The 25,016-nt window shown below is 38.5% G+C and overlaps 1 protein-coding gene across 1 annotated transcript in view; it reads right to left on the reverse strand.

The window, feature by feature from the left end:
• Positions 1-20,328, reverse strand: part of LURAP1L (leucine rich adaptor protein 1 like) — a 29,206-nt gene extending 8,878 nt beyond the window's left edge. Inside the window, exon 1 of the mRNA XM_040963511.1 lies at positions 20,020-20,328. Within this exon, the coding sequence (XP_040819445.1) occupies positions 20,020-20,328 (309 nt within the window). The remainder of the gene's footprint in view (positions 1-20,019) is intronic.
• Positions 20,329-25,016: the final 4,688 nt, after the last annotated feature.

Here is a 25,016-nt window from a genome sequence, read left to right on the forward strand (position 1 = left end):
ACCAGGAAACAAGGATGAATATCAATATTTCACCATATCACACAATGATTCAGCATATAATAAGTATTGACTATTGTGATGATTCAGCACTAATAATTTTATCTCTACATTTTGTTTCATAAATATCTTAATGGCATCCTTGGTACTATAAAGTGACTAAATTTCTCTCAGGGATTAAAGTGCATGAAGTGTCCTTTATCATGCTGCTGTTTAAATTATTGTGTTGGAAACTTTTCAGGGTTTATTTCTTTATTTGAAAGACAGAGCCACAGAGAGAAGACACAGAAAGATGGAGAGAGACGTTTCATACATGGTTCACACCACAGATGGCTGAAAGGACTAAGGGTTGGCCAGGTCAAAGTCAGGAGACCAGAGATTCTTGTGGGTTTCCCTTGTAGTGCAGTGGCACAAATACTTGGGCCATCCTCTTCTGTCTTCCCAAGTTTAACAATGTGGAACTGGAAGTGAAACAGCTACATCTCAAACTCACACCCATATAGATGTTGTCTTTACATATACTTTGCCACCTTTACATTTATGCTGATTGGTTTCACATGTAAACAGCATAACAAAAAGTTTAAAAGAGAGGATAGATAAGTAAAAATTAATGTTCAAGAAACAGTATAGAGCCCTACATTTGATAAAAAGAAAAAAAGGGTTCCTCCAATAAAGTAGCTTAAACCTAATCAATAATCTTAAACCCTAGTGTGGAACTCAGCAGATTATACAAGACAGGGCCTTAGTGTGTGGAATACCCAGAAAAAACGATAATGAATTTCTTTCATTGGCAAAAGAAGTCATGTTATTGAGATGCCAGGAAGACAAGGTCTCAGAGATACAGGTATTTATTTTTTATGAGGTAGCAAGCCACACACAGTGGCTGAGCATCTCATCTGTGGTTCAAGGTGAAGGTGGAAATGTGTCTTGGAGGATCTGGAATGATGTATATGGATTTTTCATGGCAATGCTGTCACACCTTATACCATATCAAACCTCACCACATTATCCTTAAGAGAAGCTCTTCATTGGAGCTGCCACTTACTTCTCTTCTGTGGGTCACTAACATGGGATTGCTCTTAAAAAAACAAAAAAGGTTTAGAAGGTTTAAGGAGAATCTCTAACACACTACCTTATGTCAGTCAAAGTGCACTAATAACAGCAAAGGATGTTGCAGGAAACAAAAAATGCATCTGGTTACATAGGAAGGACCTGCAGCTTATGTTGACATGAGGTCCACCACATCAGGGCTTCTCTTTCTGGAATGGATGTTAACACTTCACAGTACTCATCTTACTAAACTGTAAGGGAAACCCATTTTCTCGAATTGGGAATGACAGATTTACTCTTAGGAAGCAAAGGGCAGTTAATCAAAAATAGCTAATTTGTACATGTGAAGCAGCTGTTTTCTGTTTCTCCATTAGAGTTAAAATAAGGACCAAGTGTTTTTCAAGTATGTGACACAGAAGGCCCAGAGGGCTTGACTCCAGATTCTCATCATATTGTTTCATTTCCTCCCCATAAAGTGATTCTTGCTACTTCAAAGATTCTCATGACGAATGGCATCTTCCTCTTGGGTTTTGACTCCTCTCCATTTTGAGGAGACATCCTTCAGTTTTTCTAAAGTTCATTTTTGTACTTTTATTTAAGGCCACAAAGGAAATTTGTCATTCAAGTTTCACACGCAATGAAACACACTGTTTGGAATTTTAATATTTAAATCCACTTTAAGTTTAAAAATAATCAAGTGATACATGTTTAAGTAAGATTTACTTTAAAATATATGTTGGTAGAGAGAATCCAAGATGAATGACTAGGAAGATACACGATAATTTTGACCACAGGAAGATAAAAGAAGAGAAATATAGTAACTGCATTAAGCCAGGAGAGTTGGAGAGAAGTCTGAAGGAAAATTTTTACAAAAGAAAAAGAAACACTGCGGAGCAGTGTGGAAAAAACCAGCAAACAACAACAAATTTTCATCAGTGGCCAGAGAAAACAGACAAAAAATATCAACAGGGGAATATTATAGCTAATCACATAGGACGAAATGAACCTAACTGATGTTAATAGATTGTCCCATCCCACAGCTGCTGCATCCACATTCTTTTCTTCAGTGCATCAGATTTTCTCTCTATATTAGACCAGATGCTAGGCCATCAGCAAGTCCAAACAAGGTATTAAAAAGCAAAATCCCACCATGTATCATTTCTGACCACAATAGAATGAAGTTCAAAATTGATATTTTAGGAAACTCTGAAAAGTATGCAACAAGACAGGAAACTATGCTCCCGAATGAAAAAAAAAATTAAAAATCTAGAAAGAAATGAAAATGCCAGCAAAACATATAAAACTTTAAGGCATGTGGAAAGAACCATGCTAAGCAGAACATTTAGAGCAATTAGTGTCTACATTCAGAAATTGGAAAGGCATAAAATGAATGAACTAACAATTCATCCCAAGGACCTAGAAAAACAACAATGTAAATTCAATTTAGTAGAGGAAAAGGAATAATTAAAATTACAGAAAAATATATACATGTGAGACAAAAATTACAAAAGGTCAGTTAAATGAAGAGCTTTTCTTTTTAATGGATAAAATCGATACATCATTGGCTCAATAAAGCAAAAGAAGAGGCATGGGGGATGGGGGCAGGGAAGAAGAGAAAAATTAAATGAAATAAGGTTTGCAAAGTAGATGCTATTGGATATTCCTGAAATAAAAGAAATCATCAGGAATCACTATAAGCAGCTATACGTCAGCAATTGGAAAATCTAGAAGAAACCAGTAGATTCCTGGACACATGCAAGCTACCAAGATTGAGTCATGGAAGACTTGGGACCCTAAATATACCAATAATGAAGATGGAGACAGAATCACCGAGACTATCCCCAAATAGAAAAGCACAACACAGGATGGCTTAAATGCTGAATTCTACCAAAATTTTAAAGAAGCATTAATTACAATTCTCAGACTACTGAGAACAATAGAAATGGAGGCAACAAAGGGAAGAGGCAACCATTAGAATTTGAGAAAATATTTGCAAACTATGCGACTGATAGAGGATTAATATCTAAGACCTATAAAGGCTTTAAAAAATCAATGACAAAGCAAGCGATCCAGTTAAGAAATGGGCAAATGACATGAATAGGTCTTTTTCAATAGATGAAATCCAAAAGGCCAATGGACACTTGAATGAAAAAGTGCTCAGGTTCACTAGCCATTAGGGAAGTGCAAATAAACCAAATGATATTTCACCTCATCAGCTAGAATGGCTACCACACAGAAATCAGACAGCGATGAATGTAGGTGAGCAGGTGGGGAAATGCCCCCTGCCTCCATGACACTATTGGTGCATTATGGAAGACTACATGTCTATTCCTCAGAAATCTGAAAATAAATTTATCATATGACCTATAGCCCCTCTATTGCTGTGAATTTATCCAAATGAAATGAAATCTATATATGAGTTATCTGTATCCCCATGCTTATCGCAGCACAATTCAAAATAGTTCAGATATGGAATTAATCTATATGTCTATCAACTGATGATCAGAGAAAATATGATATGAATCTACATATATAAATATACATGTTGTGAATATATATTACAAAATATTACTTTTGTCAAAAAAAAATGAATCCCTGTCTTTCCTCAGATGTGTGGCAATTAATATAGGATACCCAGAAAATGAACCTCATAGGATATTATTTTGCAGCAATTTAATGAAAATTACAGAGCAGAAACTTAAAATGATGTGTAATGTCAGAAGCATTCCTTCCAGGTGAAAAAAAATACATACACACACGTGCGTGCACATTCCTTACACTCAGTATAAAAAACAGAGGTAAAAAATCCGAACCTATACATCCAATAAATCTTCACCTTGAGGAAATTTTCTAACATCTCTTTTTGTATTGCGCATAACCACATTTAAAGCTATATACTGGGAACTAGTGCAGTAGCCTAAAGGCTAAAAATTCTCACTTTGCATGCACTGGGATCCCATATGAGAGTCAGTTCGAATCCAGCTCGCTGCCTGTGGCCTTGTAAAGGAGGATGGAGGATGGCCCATAGCCTTGGGACTCTGTACCCATTTATATGCAAATCCCTCCTCACAGTTTTCTAATTAAAAAAAATATAAATAAAACTATGGAGATGATTCAGTTATCTAAATGATATAACCTGGATCAAAAAATGGGGTTGAGAAGACAGATACTTTCTCACTTCTTTGTCTTGATATTTATTGTAAAGTCAGATATACAGAGGGGAAGAGAGACAGTGAGGAAGAGGCACATCTTCTGTTCACTGATTCACTCCCCAAGTAGCTGCAGGGCCGCCGGGATACAAACCAGCACCCATATGGGATTTCGGCACATGCAAGGTGAGGACTTTAGCAACTAGGCTACTGTGCCTGGCCCTATTTCTTACTTCTCTCCCTAGCCTCGTGTACTCTTACCTGAAAATTATTGCTGTCGCATTAGATGGTTTGTAAATATCTGCTCTCTAAGTTAAATTAGCAAAAATTCCATGTTAATTCATTGCTTCTAGCGTTGAAGGACTACAAATGAGGGTGACTAAAGCAGATGTCCGGCATATGGCACCAGATGGGCCACCACATTCAGAAAAGATACTTGGATTAGGCTGGCTTATTCTCTTCAATTTTATCACAAAAGGTGAAAAGGATGGTGAAGAAAACAACCTAGACAGTGCAAAGTTATTTGTGCCTTGACTACAACAGTTTTAAAATATCCTATCAAACACAGAACTTAGAGTTTGCTGGTTTGCTTTATGTCATACTTTTCTGTCCAAAGCTAAAGAGAAAATTCCACAATAGAAAGGGTCAAATAATGATAGCTAGGGTCCTACAATCTCCCTTGCAAAATATGGGTGTTAGAAGCAAGACATATTGGAGCAGATGGCTTGTGATGTCTGTATCAGAATGTGCCCAGGCACCCAGCTTCATCAAACCAACTTCGGCTGCTTAATTCAGATGCTATCCTAAAGTTATACTGAAAACTGTACTTACGAAGAAATTACAATTTTCTATTATGATATTGTATATCTTTTGTTGTAAAATAGAAATAAGAATGATGCATATGTTAAAACTTTGACTCAAAATCGATAAAACACTACAGAAATACCTTGAGACAGGATTCATGCCCAAAGATTAGCAGCTACATTACTATTCATTTTTTGAGGCGTAGTTCATTATCCATCTGGAGTAGATTCAATAGAAAACAAGCTGCTCATAGTTATATATGTCTACATAAAGAGTAATGAAATTTTATTAGATATATTTTGTTGCCTTAAAATTAGCCGCGATTACGCCAAATTACATGCTGTCTCTTGATATGTTTTTAAACAAAGCTCTCTATCAACATTAGTACATAGTTCTTAAATCTCAGAGAATCTTCTGAATTTAAAAGAAAGCACAAAATCTTGCCCTAAATTGTAATATAGAAAAAAAAAAAATAGGTCACAGAACAAGTGCAAACATTTTTACTCAAACTGTCACTGAGCTTGAAATGAAATTCTAGTAATCATAATCATGTTAGACACACTTTTGCTTTAAAATAATCTCAAAAATTTTTTTAAAGACAGTGTTTTTTCCTGTTTGCATTATTGATGTCAGTGATTCAGAAATATATTTTTGTAAAGAAGTAAATTTGGCATTGATTCCCTTTAATGTTTTGGGCTTCTTTATAAAATAATTAGAAACGTGGGTCCCATTGCCACAATTCAGTAATGCAACAGCAGCTTTCTGGCTTGGTTTTGCAATGATCAGAGGTTGCTACTTAGGATAATAGGGTAAGGGGTAGCTGGTTATGAGATATTGAATTCTGAAAGTCACACATTTTGAAAATAAAGCTCTTCGGTTGACAACAAAAGTAGCCCCTGTTGGCAATGAAATTTTTCAGAGGTAGTGGATGTTTATGCTGTTTTAAGGGTATTTCTGTCTTGATTTTTCTCATTGGCTTTGCCTTGTAATCCCATACACAGATTTTTGACTGGTTTACATGGATATCAGTATTGATAGCACAAAAATCATCATTATCATAATAATGGCGTACACATGAGTTGCTAACTTTCAAAAAGTGCTAGTTCAGGCACCATGAAAAGCACTCAGAAAATACCTCTTCTCACCTAGTCTTACAATTTCTAAAATCCTCAAGGGAAGATATCACTATCTCCAAACTCAAACTCTCTTGCCAAGATTATATAACTAAACATTTCTGAACACCATATGCAAGAACTCACAAAATTCAGATTATAAGCCTTCTTATCGTAAAACTCTGCTCTAACATTGAATCCGACAAAAAAAAAGTAAATCAAGAATTGTAAAATTATGTTACAAAAGGAATACCTATTTATCCCACTGTGCAAAAGATTGTCATCACAACAAAAATTTAAGAATAACTTGCTTATCAATCTTAGATGTGTATAGAGACATAGAATATTTTTCAAGTAATGCAAACTAAGTTATAAAAAAAGGTTCATAATCCCATGCAAGGGAGGAGGTTCTACAAAAAATAATATTTCTATCAATTCAAAAATACCAAAAATTATAGAAAAAATATGCAAAAAAGTAAAATGCCCTCTGGGTTATATAGTGATGAACTTGATTCTAATTTTTTCCTGATATTTTATGTACTTAGAAAATATTTGACAATAGTGCATATTACATTTTATTCAAAAATATTCTTTAGTTGTAAAATAAACCACCTCATAAAAACAGAATTTTATAGATGGATAATCAAAGCTAAATATAATTGCATTCAAAAATCCTTCTGCCACATTTGACTTTAGTGCTTATTATCATTCCTCAGAAATCAACAGTGTGTTTTCTTGATTCTTGTTTTCTTATTTCAAAAGTCCAACATTTCTATGGCCCATAATACAAAACAGATGGAAATTGTTTTGTTTTTTTAGAAGAGTACTGAAGAAAAAACTAAAGCAGCAAAAGTGCAATATACGTTTTTTTTGATAGCTTCCCCAAAACAGCCATGACAATTTGTCCTTACTGCCTATCAAACCATATTTAAACTTCTTGTTATTCAATATTCTGTTTTACTTTGGATATTTTACTTCTTAATATTGGTTTCATTAACTCTAAGATAACCACCCAGCCTGTCTCAATTGTTCTCATTACAATTTCCTGGACAATCTGTACTGATCACCACCCCAAGCCTACTGAGCTCTTCTCTATTTCCTCACAAGGACAATGTAGCTAATTAAGTCACTCTTCATTACCAATGAATCCTTCCAATTCGGAGCTCTTTACCCTGTTTAAGTCTAGAAATGAAATAAATCAGGCATGAGTTAAGTTACGGAGAATGCATAATTTAATGAAAGCTACAGAAAGGCTGAAAAAGCAAAACCAAAATTACAAACAAATAATGGTAAAGCAAACGTTACACAAATAATACAATGTTATAACAAACAGTACAACAGTAGAATCACTGGCATGGAGTCAAAGATAATAACATAGAGTTATCGCAGAGGGTAAGAGACAGCGTGGGAAAGCAAGAAAAATTCACACAAAAGAAAAAGTACTTACAAATGTTAACAAGCAAAGGAGTTCACAGGACCAATCATAGAAAATAAGATGTAGCTTGTCTTGTAAATTAGGATGCAAATGACCAATTTCTAAGCATAGCACTGAATGGCTGTGAAATATAATATGTGTGTACACGTATTATATTTTTGGAACATCTACAGAAGCAGGGATGGGGACACATGTCCAGCATGGATACTGAAGCATTAACTAGGGTACACCTCAAAGTTTCTAGCTGTCAGTATGACTGAAATTAGAATGTGCATATGCGTATGTGAGAAAGTTTGTATCATATGGCATTAAATAGTAGGTTTACTGTTGAAACAAAACTTATGAAATTATACACAGATGAAGAATCTCCCAAACTTATACTGAAAAACTAGTCTCAGATTTCCGATTCTTCTCACCAAATCATTTACCTTTTAGTATTACTTTCTGTGAACATTTTGAAATCCTCTTACTATACTTGAAATACCCTTTACTATACATCCCCCTCATCAACACTTAATTATAGGAAACAAGAGTTTGGGCTAGGACAAAAACTAAGTCCATATGTAGTCATAGAGATGAGAAATGAATTCTAGTTAGACTCATTTCCCAGTGTATGACTCAGTCTGACATTCTTTGCCTAGATTTAACTCACTTTGTTTGTTCTCAGAGTTAGCACACTCTAGTCATTCCAGATTCTGTTTACAGAAGTACATTGGAGAATTTTAATAAAGGGAATAACGTTTTCAAGTTATTTGATTCTATTGACATAAAATCAACTCAATGACATTAAACAAAAGTAAGAGTACATTTCTCCTTCATGTCTGGGTAAATCTATATTTAATCAACTCTTCTTAAGAGAGAAAGCGAATAAAAATGACTAACTCTTTATACTATGAAATGACTGAGTATTCCCCACTATGACGCCTGGACTTTTGGACTTGGATCTCTTTATATTTATATTGGCCACTGCATTACACCTGATTAACCAGCCGGGGAAGTAGAAAAGCTGGTCCGGTCTTTATCTGCTATGAATCACTCTGTTTCTGTATCTCCACTTCCAACTCAGCAATTCAAGCATTTGATATTGTTCCTGGGAAACTTAATTAATGGTTTGTGGCTTTGAATAAAGAAGTGTTAGAAACTCCAACAGTAATCATCTCCACCCACTCACCTGCTAATGGCAATAATGGTTTATGCTGTGATTATTTAAAGTCTCCAACACAGAAAGTGATATCTACTTACATTTATGCTCATCTTTCTTTTTCTGTGACTTGCTAATTACCATATTTTTGAATTCATTTTACTAATTAAATCAAAACATGTGAGTAGTTCCATTTTGTACTTCTACTACTCTTCAAAGCATGCTGATTTTCCATGCCTGATGAAAGTAAAGCTGTATTTTTGCTAAGAGATTTTGCTGTTCCATGACTGGAACCATCATGTTCACTCTTACTTTTCTTTCATATGTATTTATTTGGAAATCAGAGGTACAGAATGAGAAGAAGCGATAGACAGGTTTTCTTTATTTCGTGGTTCACTCCCTAGATTGTCCTAATAACCATGGCTGGGCCAAGCAGGGCTGGACCAGGGCTGAGTCAGGATAAAGCCAGCATCCGAGAGCTGAGTCTGCTGCTTGGGTGGCAGAGGCTTAAATACTGGAGTCATCTTCCTTTGCCTTCCCTAGGCCATTAGCTGGATTGAAAGTGAAGTACCAGGGACACGAACCTCCACTCCTATCAACCTTCACTCGTATGTAGCCTGGTGTGACAGGCTACAGCCTCACCACCTGTATCATGACGCTACCTGTTTCCTGTGTCTTTAACATATGTGTAGTCATTCGAATATCAAATTTCTGATTTTATCCTGCATGTATACACAAGATTTTTAGCAAAACAGAATGGAAATAGTCACTTCACTCAGTAATTTCTCTACTTTCAGTAAAATCAGTCTCTTATAACACCTTTATTGGTGTGGAATAACTGAAAAGGAGAGCATTAAGAGAGTCATGCTAATCATCTTTAAGTAATAAAGTAAGTCCAAAAAGTAACTGCAAGAAAATCTAGAATGTCAGCTTGGCACGATAGCTAAATAGCTAAACCCACACCTTATATGTGCCAGGATCCCATATAGTCACCGGTTCATGTCCTGTCTGCTCCACTTCCCAACCAGCTCCCTTCTTGAGACCTGGGAAAGCATTAGAGGATGCCCTAAAATCTTGGGACCCTGCTCCCACATGGGAGACCCGGTGGAGGCTCCTGGCTTCTGTTCAGATGGGCTCAGCTTTAGCTGTTGTGGCCTCTTGGGGCGTGAACCATTGGGTAGAAGATCTTCTTCTGTGTCTCTCCTCCTCTATATATATATCTGCCTTTCCAATAACAAAATAAATAAATCTTAAAAGAAAGAATTGATTTTTTTAAAACATGTAATCTGAGTTAATCAACATGAGCTTGGCATTATCAAAATATTCTTTTTCATAGTCTAGCTCTTTTTTTCCCCACTGACAAAACACACATATACAGAAGACCATAAATCTCTTAATTGCCCCTTTTCTCACATATTTATTCTGGCATTTCTAAACTAACTTTTAGAAATGTCCAAATAAGGAATAAATGGAACAAGTATTGCATTACAGAGACATTTTGAAAGTAAATTGAAAACAAAATTAAGAAGCAAAAATACAAAAAAAATATTCAATGTCATTTCTCAGCGTTCTCAGAGCCACACTCACTGGTAAATACTAATCAGAACCAGATTAAGGCAACGATTGGGTCATTTCTACGAGTAAATTCTACAATTTGGATTTTACTATTAAATACAATTCCTTCATGGAATTTGAATTTTTAAAAACTGACCTATTTATATATTTCAGAGAGGAAGAGAGGGCGAGACAGAGCAGTGAGAGAAATAGATCATTTTTATCCACAATTTCACTCCCCAGTGTTTTCAACAACTAGGAGCTGAATCCATGTTGAATCCATGCTGTGGTAACACAGTTGGGATCTCCCATGTGTTTGGCAGGAGCTCCACAGCTTAGGCCATCACCAGTCCCTTCCAAAGTCTGCTTTAGAGGCCAGTTGAAATCAGAAGTAGCTAGTTAAAGAATCAGAGTTGGGAAATCAAGCCTAAGCACTTCAGTGTGGATCACAGGTGTGTTAACTCTTAGGCTCAGTGCCTATTCCCTTAGAACCAGATTTACTGTAGATCACGGTAATAGTGGTGGAATAACTTGATTCCTTATCTCCTTGGCCACATATTTATACTATCAAGGGGAAGTTTATTACTAATAGCCATACTTATTGGGCAAGTATCTATTTTAGGAAATACATACTAAAACATTATATATATATATATATACACATGCTACAATTGCTATATTCATCTCATCCAATTATTGTAATCTCATAACTTAAGGCTGGAAAAAAGAAAACATGAGTGAAAGTATTTGCAAACTCCTTTCTTCCTCCCTCCCTCCTCCTCTTCCTTCCTTTTCTCCTTCCCTTCATTCTCTCCCTCCCTTCCCTCTTCCTTCCATGCCTGCCTGCCTGCCTGCCTTCCCAATGATAGGTCTTAGTTACTGGAATTTAAAGGAGATGCTGAGGTCTTTGTTCCAGTCCAAAAATGAAAATGCTGCTACTACATTCTAGACAAAAACTGGAAGTAGAATTAGTGTGTCCGTAAAGGCACGTTATGCGAATAGCCATCAAATAATTGCTGAGGCCTTGGGCAAGTATGAGTATTGATCAGTCACATTTTCTTCCCCAAGGTGATCATGTTTCAGGAGCAAAAGAAGATTAGAAATTTTATAAAGCAAGTTGGAATACAGAATCCCAAAATGGGAATGTTAGGAAAATGATAGATGAAATCATGTATATAGAATGTTTGTCTGATTTTCACTCTGAGAAATTTTTAGATACAAAAATGTATAAATATTTTTAAAGCAATAAAATTCTTAATCTTTGGAAAGGTTTGTGTTGATGCAGTCTAGTGTAATATGAATAAAATTATTGATCTAAGTGATAAAATGTTATATTTTGGAGGCTACACAATATCATCACATTTTAAAAATGATAGCAGAATAGAGTATGCTTTGACTCCTTTTCATGGTTACTGTGAAATCCTAAACAGGTATTCATTTGTTATCTTAATTATTTATAGTCCCAGTCTGGTGTCATAAAGGACTAATCTAATCATGTCTTTAGAAAACCTATATGGGGCCCGGCGCGGTGGCGCAAGTGGTTAAAGGTCCTCGCCTTGCACGCCCGGGATCCCGTATGGGCGCCGGTTCTAATCCCGGCAGCCCCGCTTCCCTTCCAGCTCCCTGCCTGTGGCCTGGGAAAGCAGTCGAGGACAGCCCAAAGCTTTGGGAACCTGCACCCGCGTGGGAGACCCGGAAGAGGCTCCTGGCTTCGGATCGGCATAGTATCGGCCCGTTGCGCTCACTTGGGGAGTGAATCATCGGACGGAAGATCTTCCTCTCTGTCTCTCCTCTCTCTGTATATCCGCCTTTCCAATGAAAAAATAATAAAAATAAATCTTTAAAAAAAAAAAAAAAAAAGAAAACCTATATGAACATTTACGTGTGCTCTAATATGCTCTTTTAAAAAATTATTCATTTTTATTTGAAAGGCAGATTTCATAGAGAGACAAGGTGAGGCAGAGATATTCCATCCGTGTTAGTTTACTCCCCAAATGGCCACAACAGCCAGAGCCGAACTGATCCAAAGCTACGAGGCAGGAGTGTGGTCTCCCATGCAGGTCGAGGGGCTCAAGGACTTGGACCAGCCTTTATTGCTTTGACAGGCCCTAAGCAGGGAGTTGGATGGGAAGTGGAGCAGTCAGGACATGAATGGTATGCAGGTCCTAGCAGGTGGAAGATTAGCTGGTGATCTGACCCTCTTAATTTTATATACATATATATATATATATGTACACCAGAATATATGCTGAACCAACAAAAACAGGTACAACGTGAACTTCTAAGGGTTTCAGATTGAAATTTTTAAATGTACACATAGGCAGGCACACAAATATATTGCTATAATGAAATATGGTGAAAGTAAGCATGGTTGCACATGTTCAGTAAAGTAAAATATTATATTTGTCATTTCTAGAGACTGGAAAACCGGAAAGGAACTTGAGCAACTTATTTTCTACCATAAGTACTTTTATCCTGTTTGCATTTTGAACAAAATTGTGCTATAATTGTAATAATGATTTAGTATTTAAATGATATTGAGAATATCAGTAGTGCTTACTTAGAAGTCAGTGCTCATCAAAGGAACTCTAGGTGATTCTCTGCAATAAAGAGCCACGAAAACAACTCCATGCCTGTGGATGTGTGAACATTTCTTCTTTGCCATGAGTCAGAAAATACAAAAAAGTCCAGTTGCATGTTCTTTGCAAAATATATGTATCAGATATGAAAAATCGGTTAGTATAAAAGCTTTTTATCAACGATCATGAAGTTCTAACAGATATATCTCACTATTTGGGATGATGGCATCAAAATTTTTTTTATGACTGTGATGAGTTAGATATTAATGTACCTGTGACTTTATACAGCCCACCAATTGCATGGAGGATTAGATTTAATTGTAGTTCATCTCAAGTGTCCTAATTTAAAATATATGGAAAGGGGGAGGAGCTTAACTGTGGTTAAGCCACAGCTTGGAACACCCAGATTTCACATTAGAGTTTCTGGAATCATGCCCCGTGTCTACCTCCAACCTAGCTTTGTGCTAATGCACATTTGAGAAACACAGATGAGGGTTAAAGTACTTTCCGTCCATAATGGAGACCTGGATGGAATACCAGACTTTAACCTTTCGTTTGGGCCTTTAACCTTTTGTTTTGTGAGAACACTTGGAGCATGAACGAGTAGATGTAAAATACATTTTTTCTCTCCTTTGTCTCTTTTTTTTTCTTGCATTTTGAATAAATAAGTAGATAAAATTTTTAAAATGTTTAGTCTCCTGATTCTGGCGTAATCCTGCCGCAACTAGGAAAAGAAAAAAGCTTAGATTTGTACCCAAACTGGATCAACACTTTACGATATTTAGCTTCAACAAACCTGATTATATATAAACTTGCTGCAAAAATTGCATTTAGTTAGAAATCTAGTATATGATTTCAGTAGGATCATGCCTATCAAATTATGTAATCAATACTTCAGTGATCAATTATGTGATCAATAATTCAGTGATCAATACAGATAAAGATCTTGCTGTAAGTACAGTTGCTGGTCTCGGTTCCTCCGATTTCCTGGGCTACCTAACTTTATGATCTATAATTCAACAAGTTCCCAACATGGCTAACGGAAAAGGCAAGCTTTGCTCTGCCACAGAAAGATGCCAGAAAAACGAAGAAGGGATCAAATGCATTTTTAGGGGACTGGGTACAACATTATAGACTCCTTGGGACCACAACAGAGAGAATATATACAGGTGGTATGTCCGTCCACCCCTGAATCTAGGCAAGTCGCTCCTACCTAGGAAAAAGCCATTTTGCCAAGACAACAGAAAACAATAGTGCCATGTCCCTTAGCACATCCTGTTTAAAGATCATCCTGCTTCAAGAAACATACATAAATTAACAAAAATGGTATGTCACGCGAATTAAACGAGGGACAAAATCTGTATGATTATATCAATCAATACAGAGAAAGTAAATGATAAAATACAATATCCTTTCATAGTTTAAAAAAAAATAAACTAACATTGAGTATGGAAGGACCATAACTCCACACAGTAAAGACCTTTAATGTTAGTTCTTAAATTATTTCCTTGAATTCTTAAAATACTTAATAGAGATGTTCTCAGCACCGTGTGAACCTGAAAGCTGAGTCCTAAAGTGTATAGCCCTCCAGCAGAGATGTTCTAAAGGTCTCCAAACAGTGATAGCTCCCACTTCTCCTTCAAGAAATTCCAGGCTTGTCCAAAACTCTAGCTGATCTGGCTTCAAAGTTATTCAGGCCTCATTAAGTCAAATGCCCCCAGTTAAGACTAGCTAAGGAATATCATTCAAAGGAAAATTTTTCAAGTCATAAATTCTTAAGAACCCCAAGTACTCCAGCCATGAATCTCAGTTTTAGTGGTGCCAATTTTAATAGTACTTTTACCAGCTAAAATCATATATAAAGATGTCTTAAAGGTATGACTCAGCACCACAATGAAAGGCAAAATGTTTACATTTTTATGTAAATGAACATTATCAATCAAAAGTCTTCGCACAGCCCGGAGTCTGTGGAGAGGTGAACATGCCCCTCTGGATTGCATTTCTGAGTGTCTTCACTAGGGAAGTATGCTTTTGCAACCTGAATGGAAGATTTCTGGAAGAAAATGCTGTTAGATGCACCCAATGTACATACGCCCATTGTAAACGGTAGAGTAGGGCTCTCTGTGTCGGGAACATCGCTATCTGAGTTGTGCATAGATCCTTAACTAGTACCACGTGCTTCTGCCCAAGTGTGTCTGCTCTGCTGTCAATCTGTCAGCCACGTCATGTGGATTCGGTTGCAGCAACATTTCTTTGCTAGATGAATAGACTGTATTAATAGGCTATGGACAAAATGATAGAATAAGTTAGAAATCAGATTGCCTGATCTTGACGTCTTTATAACAGTAAACCCGTAATTTGTATAGTTACCAGCACTTTTAATCCCAGTACGGAGCCTATTTCCTTGAGAACTCTCCTGAGTTCTGTGCGATCATCTCAATCGTATTTCTGATCTCTGCAAGACATCACACACCTGCTGACATGCCGGGTTGCAATCCTTCTCTGCCCAAATCGCATTCCCCTGTTATCTTTTCAGTTATCTCGTGAGCTCATCAAGGTATATTCCTTCCCCATTCCAGCTTCTCAGCCATCCACCTGAGGGTAACTGCCTGCTGGAAATCACCTTGCCTTCTTTGAAGCATGTCCAGAGCAATTATGAAGTTAATTTAATGACATTTTCTCTTTTACAGAGAGTTTAAAACAGGGTTCTCCTTTTCATTATAACAGCAAGCCTTTTTTTTTTCTTTTAGAAGAAGGAGGATATGGAATAGAGCAGTGAGAGAAAATATCAATAAAAAAGCAAGTATAAATCTACCATTCTCAAGAAGTTGGGGATTTTGATTGGTGTTGCACTGTTTCTCAGTTTGTCTGTATCTATGTTTGTGTCCATTCCTGTGTCTTGATTAGAAAACTTTCTTAAAACAGATGTTGAGGCAGCAGGCACAGAATTTGAATGCGTCAGTTGGAAAGAAAGGATAGGTAGCTAGCTTCTGATTGTTATGGTTCTCCTTTACTAAGCAGATATGCAAACTATTGCCCACAAAATGGAAATCAGGACACAAATTTTTAAGTCTGTTCTCCTAAATACATTTGATTCACTTACATTGCTAAACCTACTCTATATCAAAGAGAACGGTCTCAAATCCAACATGGGCATCAACAGATAGCATAAGGTATACTTTTTGCATAGCAGTTATTTAAAAAGCAAATATGGGACCTTCATTACACACCATTTCATTTCAGGTTCCTGTTCCTTAGTGATGACTTCCATAAGCATATGTATTTAAGAATTCTTCCAGAGTAAAATAATGCAAATGCTTTTCACCCTCAAACTATGACATGGTCATATTGCAATAGCACCCAAAATCTTTAACTGAGAAGTAAAATGCAGAACATAAAATTTAGTGCTAGATGTTTAAGCATAGATTTGGGCAGAGTTTTTTTTTATCTTTACTAGAAATTTCAGGCATTATGAGATACTTTAAATCTCATAGAAATATTTAGTTATAAATATTTATGTTTTATTCTATGGCATTTTTTCAAAGGGGGTCTTTAAGTAATCAGCAAATGGAAACTCCAAACTCAGGGGCTCTGAAGACTGACATTTATATAATTTTAAATATCTACTCATATGAATGATGCAGTGACAGAGAAAGCATGGGGGACAGAAAGACAGAAGGGGGTTCATTCCCTGCTTCACTACCCAGTGGCTACAACAGCCAGGTCTGGCCTAGCTGAAGCCAGAATCCAGTAATTGCATTCCAGCTTCCATAAAGGTAGCAGGAATCCAAGTTATTGGGTTATTTTTCTGCTGCTTTCCCAGGTGCATTAGTAGGGAGTTGCTTTTGAAGTGGAGTAGGTGGCACTCAAACTGTCACTCTGGTATGGAAGGACACTGTTGCAAGCAGATGCTCAGCCCACTGAGCCACAACAGATTGAACGTTGATCTTTTTGAAAGCAGCCATTTGGCTCAAATTTCCCATGGCCGACTAGTGCATTGATGATTTGGCTGATTCTGTGTGTGCAGCTTCCTTGTCACATCCTTTTTCTAAGTCACGTGCCACTGTGAAGTTGCTGACAGTCCACAGATTTACAAAGCTTTACTGAAGTATGAAGGAAAATTCTTGGACTACTCACTGTCGTGGAGAAAGAATCAGCTATAGGGTTGTTCACTAATGGGTTGGTTTGCCTTGCTCTACTTCACAGATTGTATATAAACTACAATAATCACATTAAAAGCACAGATGAGAATACCTCCTTCTTCTCTGTCTGACTTCAGGAGCAAGTGATATGACAGACGTCAAATATCCTGCACAAATGTTACTGACAGAGTTTATTTTGGAATCTTGACATTTATTTCCAATTTTATTATGAATTCCATATTGCATCTCTGCATTTGCTCATTGTATTACCAATTTTCTTCATCTCTAATTTGTTCCCTCCTCAAAACATCCTGAGAGCCACTTTGGATTGGACTATAGTTTCAAATGTATCTTTGCAAATTCCCTTTTCCAATGGTTTTCCTCCCATACTGTTTGTTACAAATGGTGATTTTTGCATTTTTTGAATAAATGTTATTTTTTAATAATGATTACATGGTGGTTCAGGGTGGAAAAGATGGAGGTTTAGGGGAAATTGGGTGTACTCATTGCTTCCAAATTTGCTATTTCTTCTTGTTGTTTCTGAGGGAAGGGAAAGACAAAGGGGGAACCACTCATGACTTTCCACATGTTCCCGTATCCAGTGATGAGGAACCGCCACCCCATATCAACCCAGAGTCTCAATGTGTACATATCTCGAGGATTCTGCCCAAGTGGTGTGGATGGTTCTGAAATGCTGCCAACTCCTACTTAGTGAAATAGGCAGAGCAGTGGACACAGGCAGGCCCTGTGGCAAGAGGAGAATATGGCAGCTCATTTGGTACTACAGCAGAAGAAGAATGGAACTAACTGGACAACTACCCCAAACCAACAATGACGCCAAAAGATCTCAGAGAATGGAGCCAATGGACATTGGGAGGGTGACGTCATCCTTGGGTTTTGTATTTTTATTCAGCATTAAGAAGCTTGGCCACAAAACCAGCTTCTTTCCATTCTTTAATCCCTTTTATAACTTACCTCTTTCACAACTTTTCTTACAGGTCTGTTAATGCTTCTAGATAAGAGTGAAGGAAAACTGAATGAAGGGCGTAAGCACAAAGGTACAGCATCTCTTGGAGAGGAAGAATGATGGAGTTATTTCTGGAGTGAATGAGAGTGCATGGATATATTTCTCTCTTTCCTCATGTGGGGTGGCTCTGGCCATTGTAGCCATTTTGGGGTGAACCAGTAGAGTGAAGACCTTTCTTACTGTCTTAACCTTTTTTTTTTTTGTAAATTTGTCTTTCAAATAAAAATAATTAGGTATTTTTTTTTAAAAAGAAACAAATATCTAGAAGTTATCCTTATTTGAAGACAATCAGATGTTTTTCTTTATCCCATGAAGCATACATTTACATTCCTATGGCACAAATAATTAAAGACAGATAAGATTTGAGTGTCTTTAGTAACTGGGCTTCCATTTTTTTTTTATTTTGTATTTCTAGCACCTATTTAATTATCAGGATATAGCAAATGTTTAATAAACACTTATTAAATGAGTAATATATTTATATATAACCTTATGTGTATATGCAATTAGCAAAATGTGAGTATAGTAATGAAATCATTTGCTGTCAACATAGTGAATGAATGTATAACATACATGTGGGTACTGGTACACATACAGAGGAGTAACTTAAAAAATTTAAATGCATTGCCTTAAATGTTGTTTTCCACACTTATTTTAAAACACTTTCATGTATGTGTGAGTATATATATGCCTATCTGTATATATAACTTATTTGTGTGTATATATATATATATACACATATACAAATAAATTAGTTGTCAACACCTGGAACACACCAAGTTGCAAGAAAATGAATACTTGAGACACAAATATCAAAGTTCTTAGGCAGACAGAACTTTAACAATCTTGAATGAGCTTCTTAGAGTGCCATTTTAGTGTCCAGAACATAGGACACGACCTTGGAAGACAGGCTTTTTGCACTAAGATATTTGTCAAGATTATTTCATGCTTGGAATTTATTCCTTGCTGAGTCTCCAGGCTGCAGAACTGGAGGAGCTGGTGAAACTTCTTTTCAATGCAAATCCCAAGTGGAACAGACCTTTTGAATGAAGGTCTCACCGTCCTGCAGGAGGCAGGCCTGCTGTTCCAGCTTTGCTCCTCCCTGAGCTGGTTGCTTTCTTGGAAGGATTTAGGGGAAGTAGGATGTCCTGCAATCAGTTCATCCGTATAAACACAAGTCCACGAACAGAGTAAGTGACTTGTCCAAGAAACCATGGTAAGTAAAGATATCTTAGTCTAGATGCATCCAGATCAACTGCGAGGTGAGATCCAGTGCATATCCTGTTGTTCTGTACTTATCCTAACATTGGCAAACAGAGAACAATTGCTGACTGAGAGCTGAGGGAAGGGTTAGGAGTCCGCTAATTAGCAAATCCCTAAGCCCCGGGATCACCTGTTTCCTGGATCAAGACAGCGAAACAAGCCATCCACAAGCACTTCAAGGACCAGAGAGCCATTGTTTTCACAACCAGCTGTGGTTCTTCCACAGTGGCCTTGGAACAGCTGCAGCTGGTACATCAAGGAGGGCGGAGGGGCGGGACACCGGAGGCGGGGCAGTTGTTGGAAGACTGAGCTAGGAAGGAAAACCGCCAGGACCCGGGCGCGCCGCCTCCCGGTAAACCAAGAAGTCTTCCTGCAGTGAGAGCATTGGACCGAGCCACCTTTAGAACCCATCTATGTGTGATGGGCGCACAGCAGGCCCCAGACGGGTGCAGTAACTGCACATCCTCGGCCAGTGCGGCGCGGGAAAGGCTGCTGGCTGGCAGAGTCCGAGCAGGAAAGTACACAGAGCTCAGGCTCTGCTGGAGTAGCAAAGCATGACAGAGCAAAGTCCCTGGTAAATAAGCCTGGCCGCAGCAGCCTCTAGCCGCTCGTCCCCAATCCGTTCCTCCACCACGTTTCCCAGGCGCCCTGCACTCGTCTTTGCAGCCTCTGCCACCCGTGACTCTTTCGCCCCATCCTTCAAACGACCCGTTTTTTTCCCCACGCCCCGGCCCTCAGTCTGCGGCGGCCAGCGCCTTACACTCACCATCTCTTGCTTGAGGAGGTGCAGCTTGGTTTCCAGCCTTTCCAAGGTGCTGGAGTGGCCACGTCGCGGGGAGCCAGAGGTTGGGGAGGACGAGGAGGACGAGGACAAGGAGACAGGGAAGCTGCAGCTACTGCTGTTACTGGTGCTGCAGCCGCCGCCGCCCTCGCTGCAGCTCCCCCCGCAGGGGTCCCTGTCTTTTTCCCAGGGAACCGGCTCCTCCCCGCGGAGCGAGCGCACCAGGCTCTCGGGGACTTTGCGTCCCAGCTTCAGCTCGATGTCTCTAAGGTCTGGCAGCGGGCAGTCTTCCATGACTTCCCGAGGACGAGGACAAGAAAATTCAGCAGCTGACGGTGCAGCCACGGCCTCCTTGGGAAGCTGCGGCGAGAGCAGCAGTCCCCTCCCGGCGCCCGGGTCTCTACCCTCGGCCGACGCTGGGCACCGTCCACTCCATGACCGCCAGCGCAGAGTCAGCCAGCCCCGGGAGCCTCACGGCACGCGGCGGGTGGCAGCCGCAGTTCCCAGACCCGTGCGACTCTCCTCTAGGACTGTCGAGATCTCATTCTCCTCCTTTCTGGCCACTTCACCGCAAAGTTAGGTTTATTGATATTGCAGAGAGGGTGGAAAAGCAAGAACTCAAGATCAAAAATGAAAAATAAAATTTGATTTTTCTTTCAGAGGGAAAAAAAATCGCATCATAAAAGTGTGCATTCACATCCCTGCGAAGTTCAGTGTCTGCCCATCTGGCACAAGGCGACACAGAATGATGTGGCCACACTCCTGGGTCGTTTCATTTTCTGAGCCATTTGTCTCCAAGCTTTCGTAATATCCTGGATTGGTAGAAGCACTCCACTCAGTGAAAGAGGAGGACGGTCCCGTGCTCAGAGGCATAAAAAGCTAGAAGATAGTTTAGCAGGAGTTTAAAGCTTCCTTGATGCGGCAGAAATGTCCTTCTTCCCATTCAAGTTGTTTGATCCAACTCATTGTGCTTCTCTGAGCCACGGAAACTTTAAACTCCGCTGGCAGGTGGACCAAACCAGGGCCAACCCCAGTACCGTATTTCATAGGCAAGAAGAGCCATAGGGATTTTTCTAACTCTGCAAGCCACTAGTAGGGTTTCAACTCCACGCCTTAGTTGAGAATACCCACAAGAGAATGTTAGCGTTTTCCATTTTCCCCGGAATATCATCTGGGAGCTGCCACCTTTACAAACGTTTTTTACAAGTTTAAAGTTAAAGGCAGAAGAATTACTTTAATGTCATTATTCATCCTCCTAAAAAAAAAACTATATATATATACTATATATATATATATATATACACACACACACGAAAATTTTCCTTACTACTTCACACAATAAAAAAAGAAACGATTTTACTAAAAGTCCACTGAAAAATTCCAACAAAAGTTAATATTCTTACCAAATGCTGCAAGATGTCACTGCAACTAAAGGGGAGTAATAAAAAATCTAGATAATTGTAAACACTGACTTAGCAGTGGAATTTTAAAACAGGACGATATTATGAGATACTGTTATTTTAATTATAGGAGAAATGCAACTGATAAGAATTTAAAAAATGCATCCTTGTAATTTGCCAATAATTTTCAACTGCTTAACAGGAATATTATCATTCTGAGATATTTCTTGCAGGTATGTTAGCAGGAGCCATATGGATTGTATGTTTGATTCAGAGATGAATTTGTGTCAGTGATGTTCAAGTAGAGGACACCGTTTTCAATCTGTAGTTCTTGGATTTTCCTGACGTGTTTGGAAACATGAGTCCTTCATTCCCAGGACGCGCAATGATTTGAATACTTGGTCTGTCCCAGTCTCTACTCTCAGAGACGTTACTCTGGTTTTACACCTGTAAGAGCATAGCCAGGTGTGTCACAGTGTTTTTGTTTGTTTGTTATTGTCTCTTCTGGGAAGTATTGTGCTGAGAGGAAATAGGTCATCTAAATAGAATATTTCACACAGAAAGAAAGCTGCTGAAACTCCCTGTCAACATGCCAGAAATGTTACATATGCTATGTTTCCATTTTCTTTCCTTATATTTAAATTCACTTTATTAGAAAGGCAGAGAGATATTTTGCATCTCCAGGTTCAATCTCCAACAAAAATGGGGGGTTGGGGGGGTGAAGGGTGGAGAGGGGAAAGGGAGGTAGGAGTGAGAGTTGGGGAGGAGGTGTGGGTCAGACAAAACCTAGAGCATGGAACTCAGCCAGGGTCACCCAGGAGGGTAGCAGAGGTTCAAGCGGTTGAGCCACCACCGGCTGCCTTCAGGAGTGCACAGCATCCAGGAGCTGATACAGGCAGAGAAGTGGAGGCTGAAGCCCAGGCCTCCATAGGGGATGTGGGCAACCCAAGGGAAGGCTTGGTCATTGCAGGGCATGCCCACCTGTGCTTCTCCCTCTTAAAAAGAAATGAAGAAAATGGTTATTTTAGATAGCTCATTTCAAATTTAGAATCACCATTTATGAAATCCCAGAACAAGATTAAATTTTAACTTGCTAATAAAACCTAATGCTTTTTTTTTCTAAATTTGGATAACCGCAAACTGATTCACAAGGATTTTATTATGACATGTAATTATGTAGAACTTGCATTTCAGTCAAGAACGTTTTTTTTCCCTCTCTCTCTCTTAACTAAAGTTCATGAACTTCAGCAAAGGTTTAACTGAAAGGAACAATTTACAAAAGCAATATCTAACTTGAACTACATCAACAAAATTTTTTATTATCAAATTGTCATCATTGCAACTGTAGAAAATAGGAATAGCCACTTTTATTATGAGTTACAAATAGTAAAATGGTATTTCATGTTGAAGATAGCTCAAAAGCAGACTCAATTGCTATTTATTTTTATATGTTTGTAAGGAATACTTAATTTTTGTTTATTTGAGGAGAGAGAGGAGAAGGTGGTGGGGAGAGACACAAAGAGAGATTTTCCATCAACTGGTTTATTCTTCCAAGTTCATACAATCAGGATGAGATCAGGCCAAAAACAGAACTCCAGAAATCAACCTGGGCCTCTAAAGTGACAACTGGGACTCAGCTACCTAAGTCACCACCTGCTGCCTCCCAGGGTACCCACTAGCAGGAAGCTGAAGTCGGAGTGGGAATTAGGAACTGAAAGCTAAGAACTAACATGTGCTAGAGCCCAAGCATTATGTTTATCACTGAGCCAAAAACCCGGGCCAGTTTGTCTTCTGTTGATTGATTGATTAAATGATTGGCGGGAGTTGCTTAAATAAATTTGCAGAAGGAATTCTTCTGATAGTTCAAATAAATATAAAATATCATAAAATAATACTTTGCTCAGTGAAATAGCAAGCAGATGTCAAGCGTAAAATAAAAATCAGTTACATTCAGCCTTTTAAAAACTCATCAGCTGGGGCTGGCACAGTGGCATTGCAAGCTAAATCTCCACCTGCTAGCACCAGCATCCCATATGTCACTGGTTCATGTCTTGGCTGCTCCACTTTCCATACAAATCTGTGCTTGGAAGGCAGCAGCGGATGGCCCAAGTTTGTGGGACCCGCACTCATGTGGGAGACCTGGAAGAAACTACTGGTTCCTAGCCTCAGATCAGCTCAGCTCTGGCCTTTGGGGCCATTTGGGGAGTGAGCCAATGGCTGAAAGACCTCTTTATGTTTCTCCTTCTCTCTGTAAAATTTGCCTTTCAAATAAAAATAAATCATTCAAAATAAAAAAAATAAATAAGAGTTCTCAGATTAACGGCTTGTGACAGTTTAGTTTAAAGTTTTTCTGAATGCCAGTTTAGCTAATTTTCTGGGCATTTATAATCTGGGCATTTATAATATTATTTAAAGCCATAAAGGTAACGGGTTAACACTAACCATTACTGCTTTAAGAGCGTTGATCTGAGGACATCTTTGAACTAAAACATTTTAAAATAAGGATCCTTTCACATTTAGGCCTTGGACATAATTTTCGTTTGTCTGTTTTTAGAATTCCTCTGTGATTTGAAGATGCTTGTGAGATTTCAGCAGTTGTTCTTTGCAAGATATGTTGATCATGTGACTTTGGGAAATTAGTTGACAAGACTTTGAGTTTGGTCAGCAATAAGTAGAAGAGGGAGGGTAAGCAGAAATGAGAAAAAAACCATATGTTGGAGCCCTGCTCTGGGCAGCTGCTCCTGCGCAGGATCCAATGAAGCTCACCATGTCTCTGTGAGCCTAATGTATTGAAAAAGCGGAATTGTAGAAACTGTTATTGTACTGCTGTAGCACTTTATGCTATCTTTTATCATGGACTTCCTTTTGAGAACAGCTCAGAGTACAAACAAGTTTGTCTTTTGTTCCTCTGTAAAGTACAGAAGTCATCTAGGCTTAGCTGTTAGACTACAGAGAATTTTAAAGAGATTATGCTTATTCCCCAGTAAGGTGTGGTCACAGAAAAGGAAGGATGGGGGTAGGGGAATGGTGGTGGGGGATGGAGGACTCTTACTTAGCATCAAAGAAGAAAACAGTCACCTACTACACGGTGCACTGACGGACTGTCAGACTAGCACTGTTGGACTCAGATGGGCGGTTGACAAAGAATGGCTCAGTCACAACAATTGTGGTGAGGCACACTTCACACGTTCAGAACTTAGAACATTTCCCAGTATGAGGCATGGAATTACAGCAAGGGTAGACTGAGAAGGGCTTTGTGAAGAGTGGTAAGATGGCCCTTCATCTACTGCTGGCAGTGTGATTCAGAGAAGCCTTGTACCTTCTCTCTGGTGGTTTTAAAGTTTGTAGCATTCCCAACCCTTCCTGGAACACAGTTCAAGGACGAGGGCCAAGGATTACTCCCCACCTAACAGCATAATGTCAAGCAGCATCAACCCCAAGTTACCCTTAATAATTTTAGGGAGTAGCCATTTAGTGGATCTAAGATTCTTTGAATGATTGCTTTACCTGAGTAGGGCTGTTGTTTCTATAAACATGGTTGAGTTTATAGGCATAACAAGGAAGATGCCATAGCAAAGCTAA

Source organism: Ochotona curzoniae, unplaced genomic scaffold (genome assembly GCF_017591425.1).
Source record: "Ochotona curzoniae isolate NIBS_2020 unplaced genomic scaffold, NIBS_Ocur_1.0 scaffold_3208, whole genome shotgun sequence".
Taxonomy (NCBI): domain Eukaryota; kingdom Metazoa; phylum Chordata; class Mammalia; order Lagomorpha; family Ochotonidae; genus Ochotona; species Ochotona curzoniae.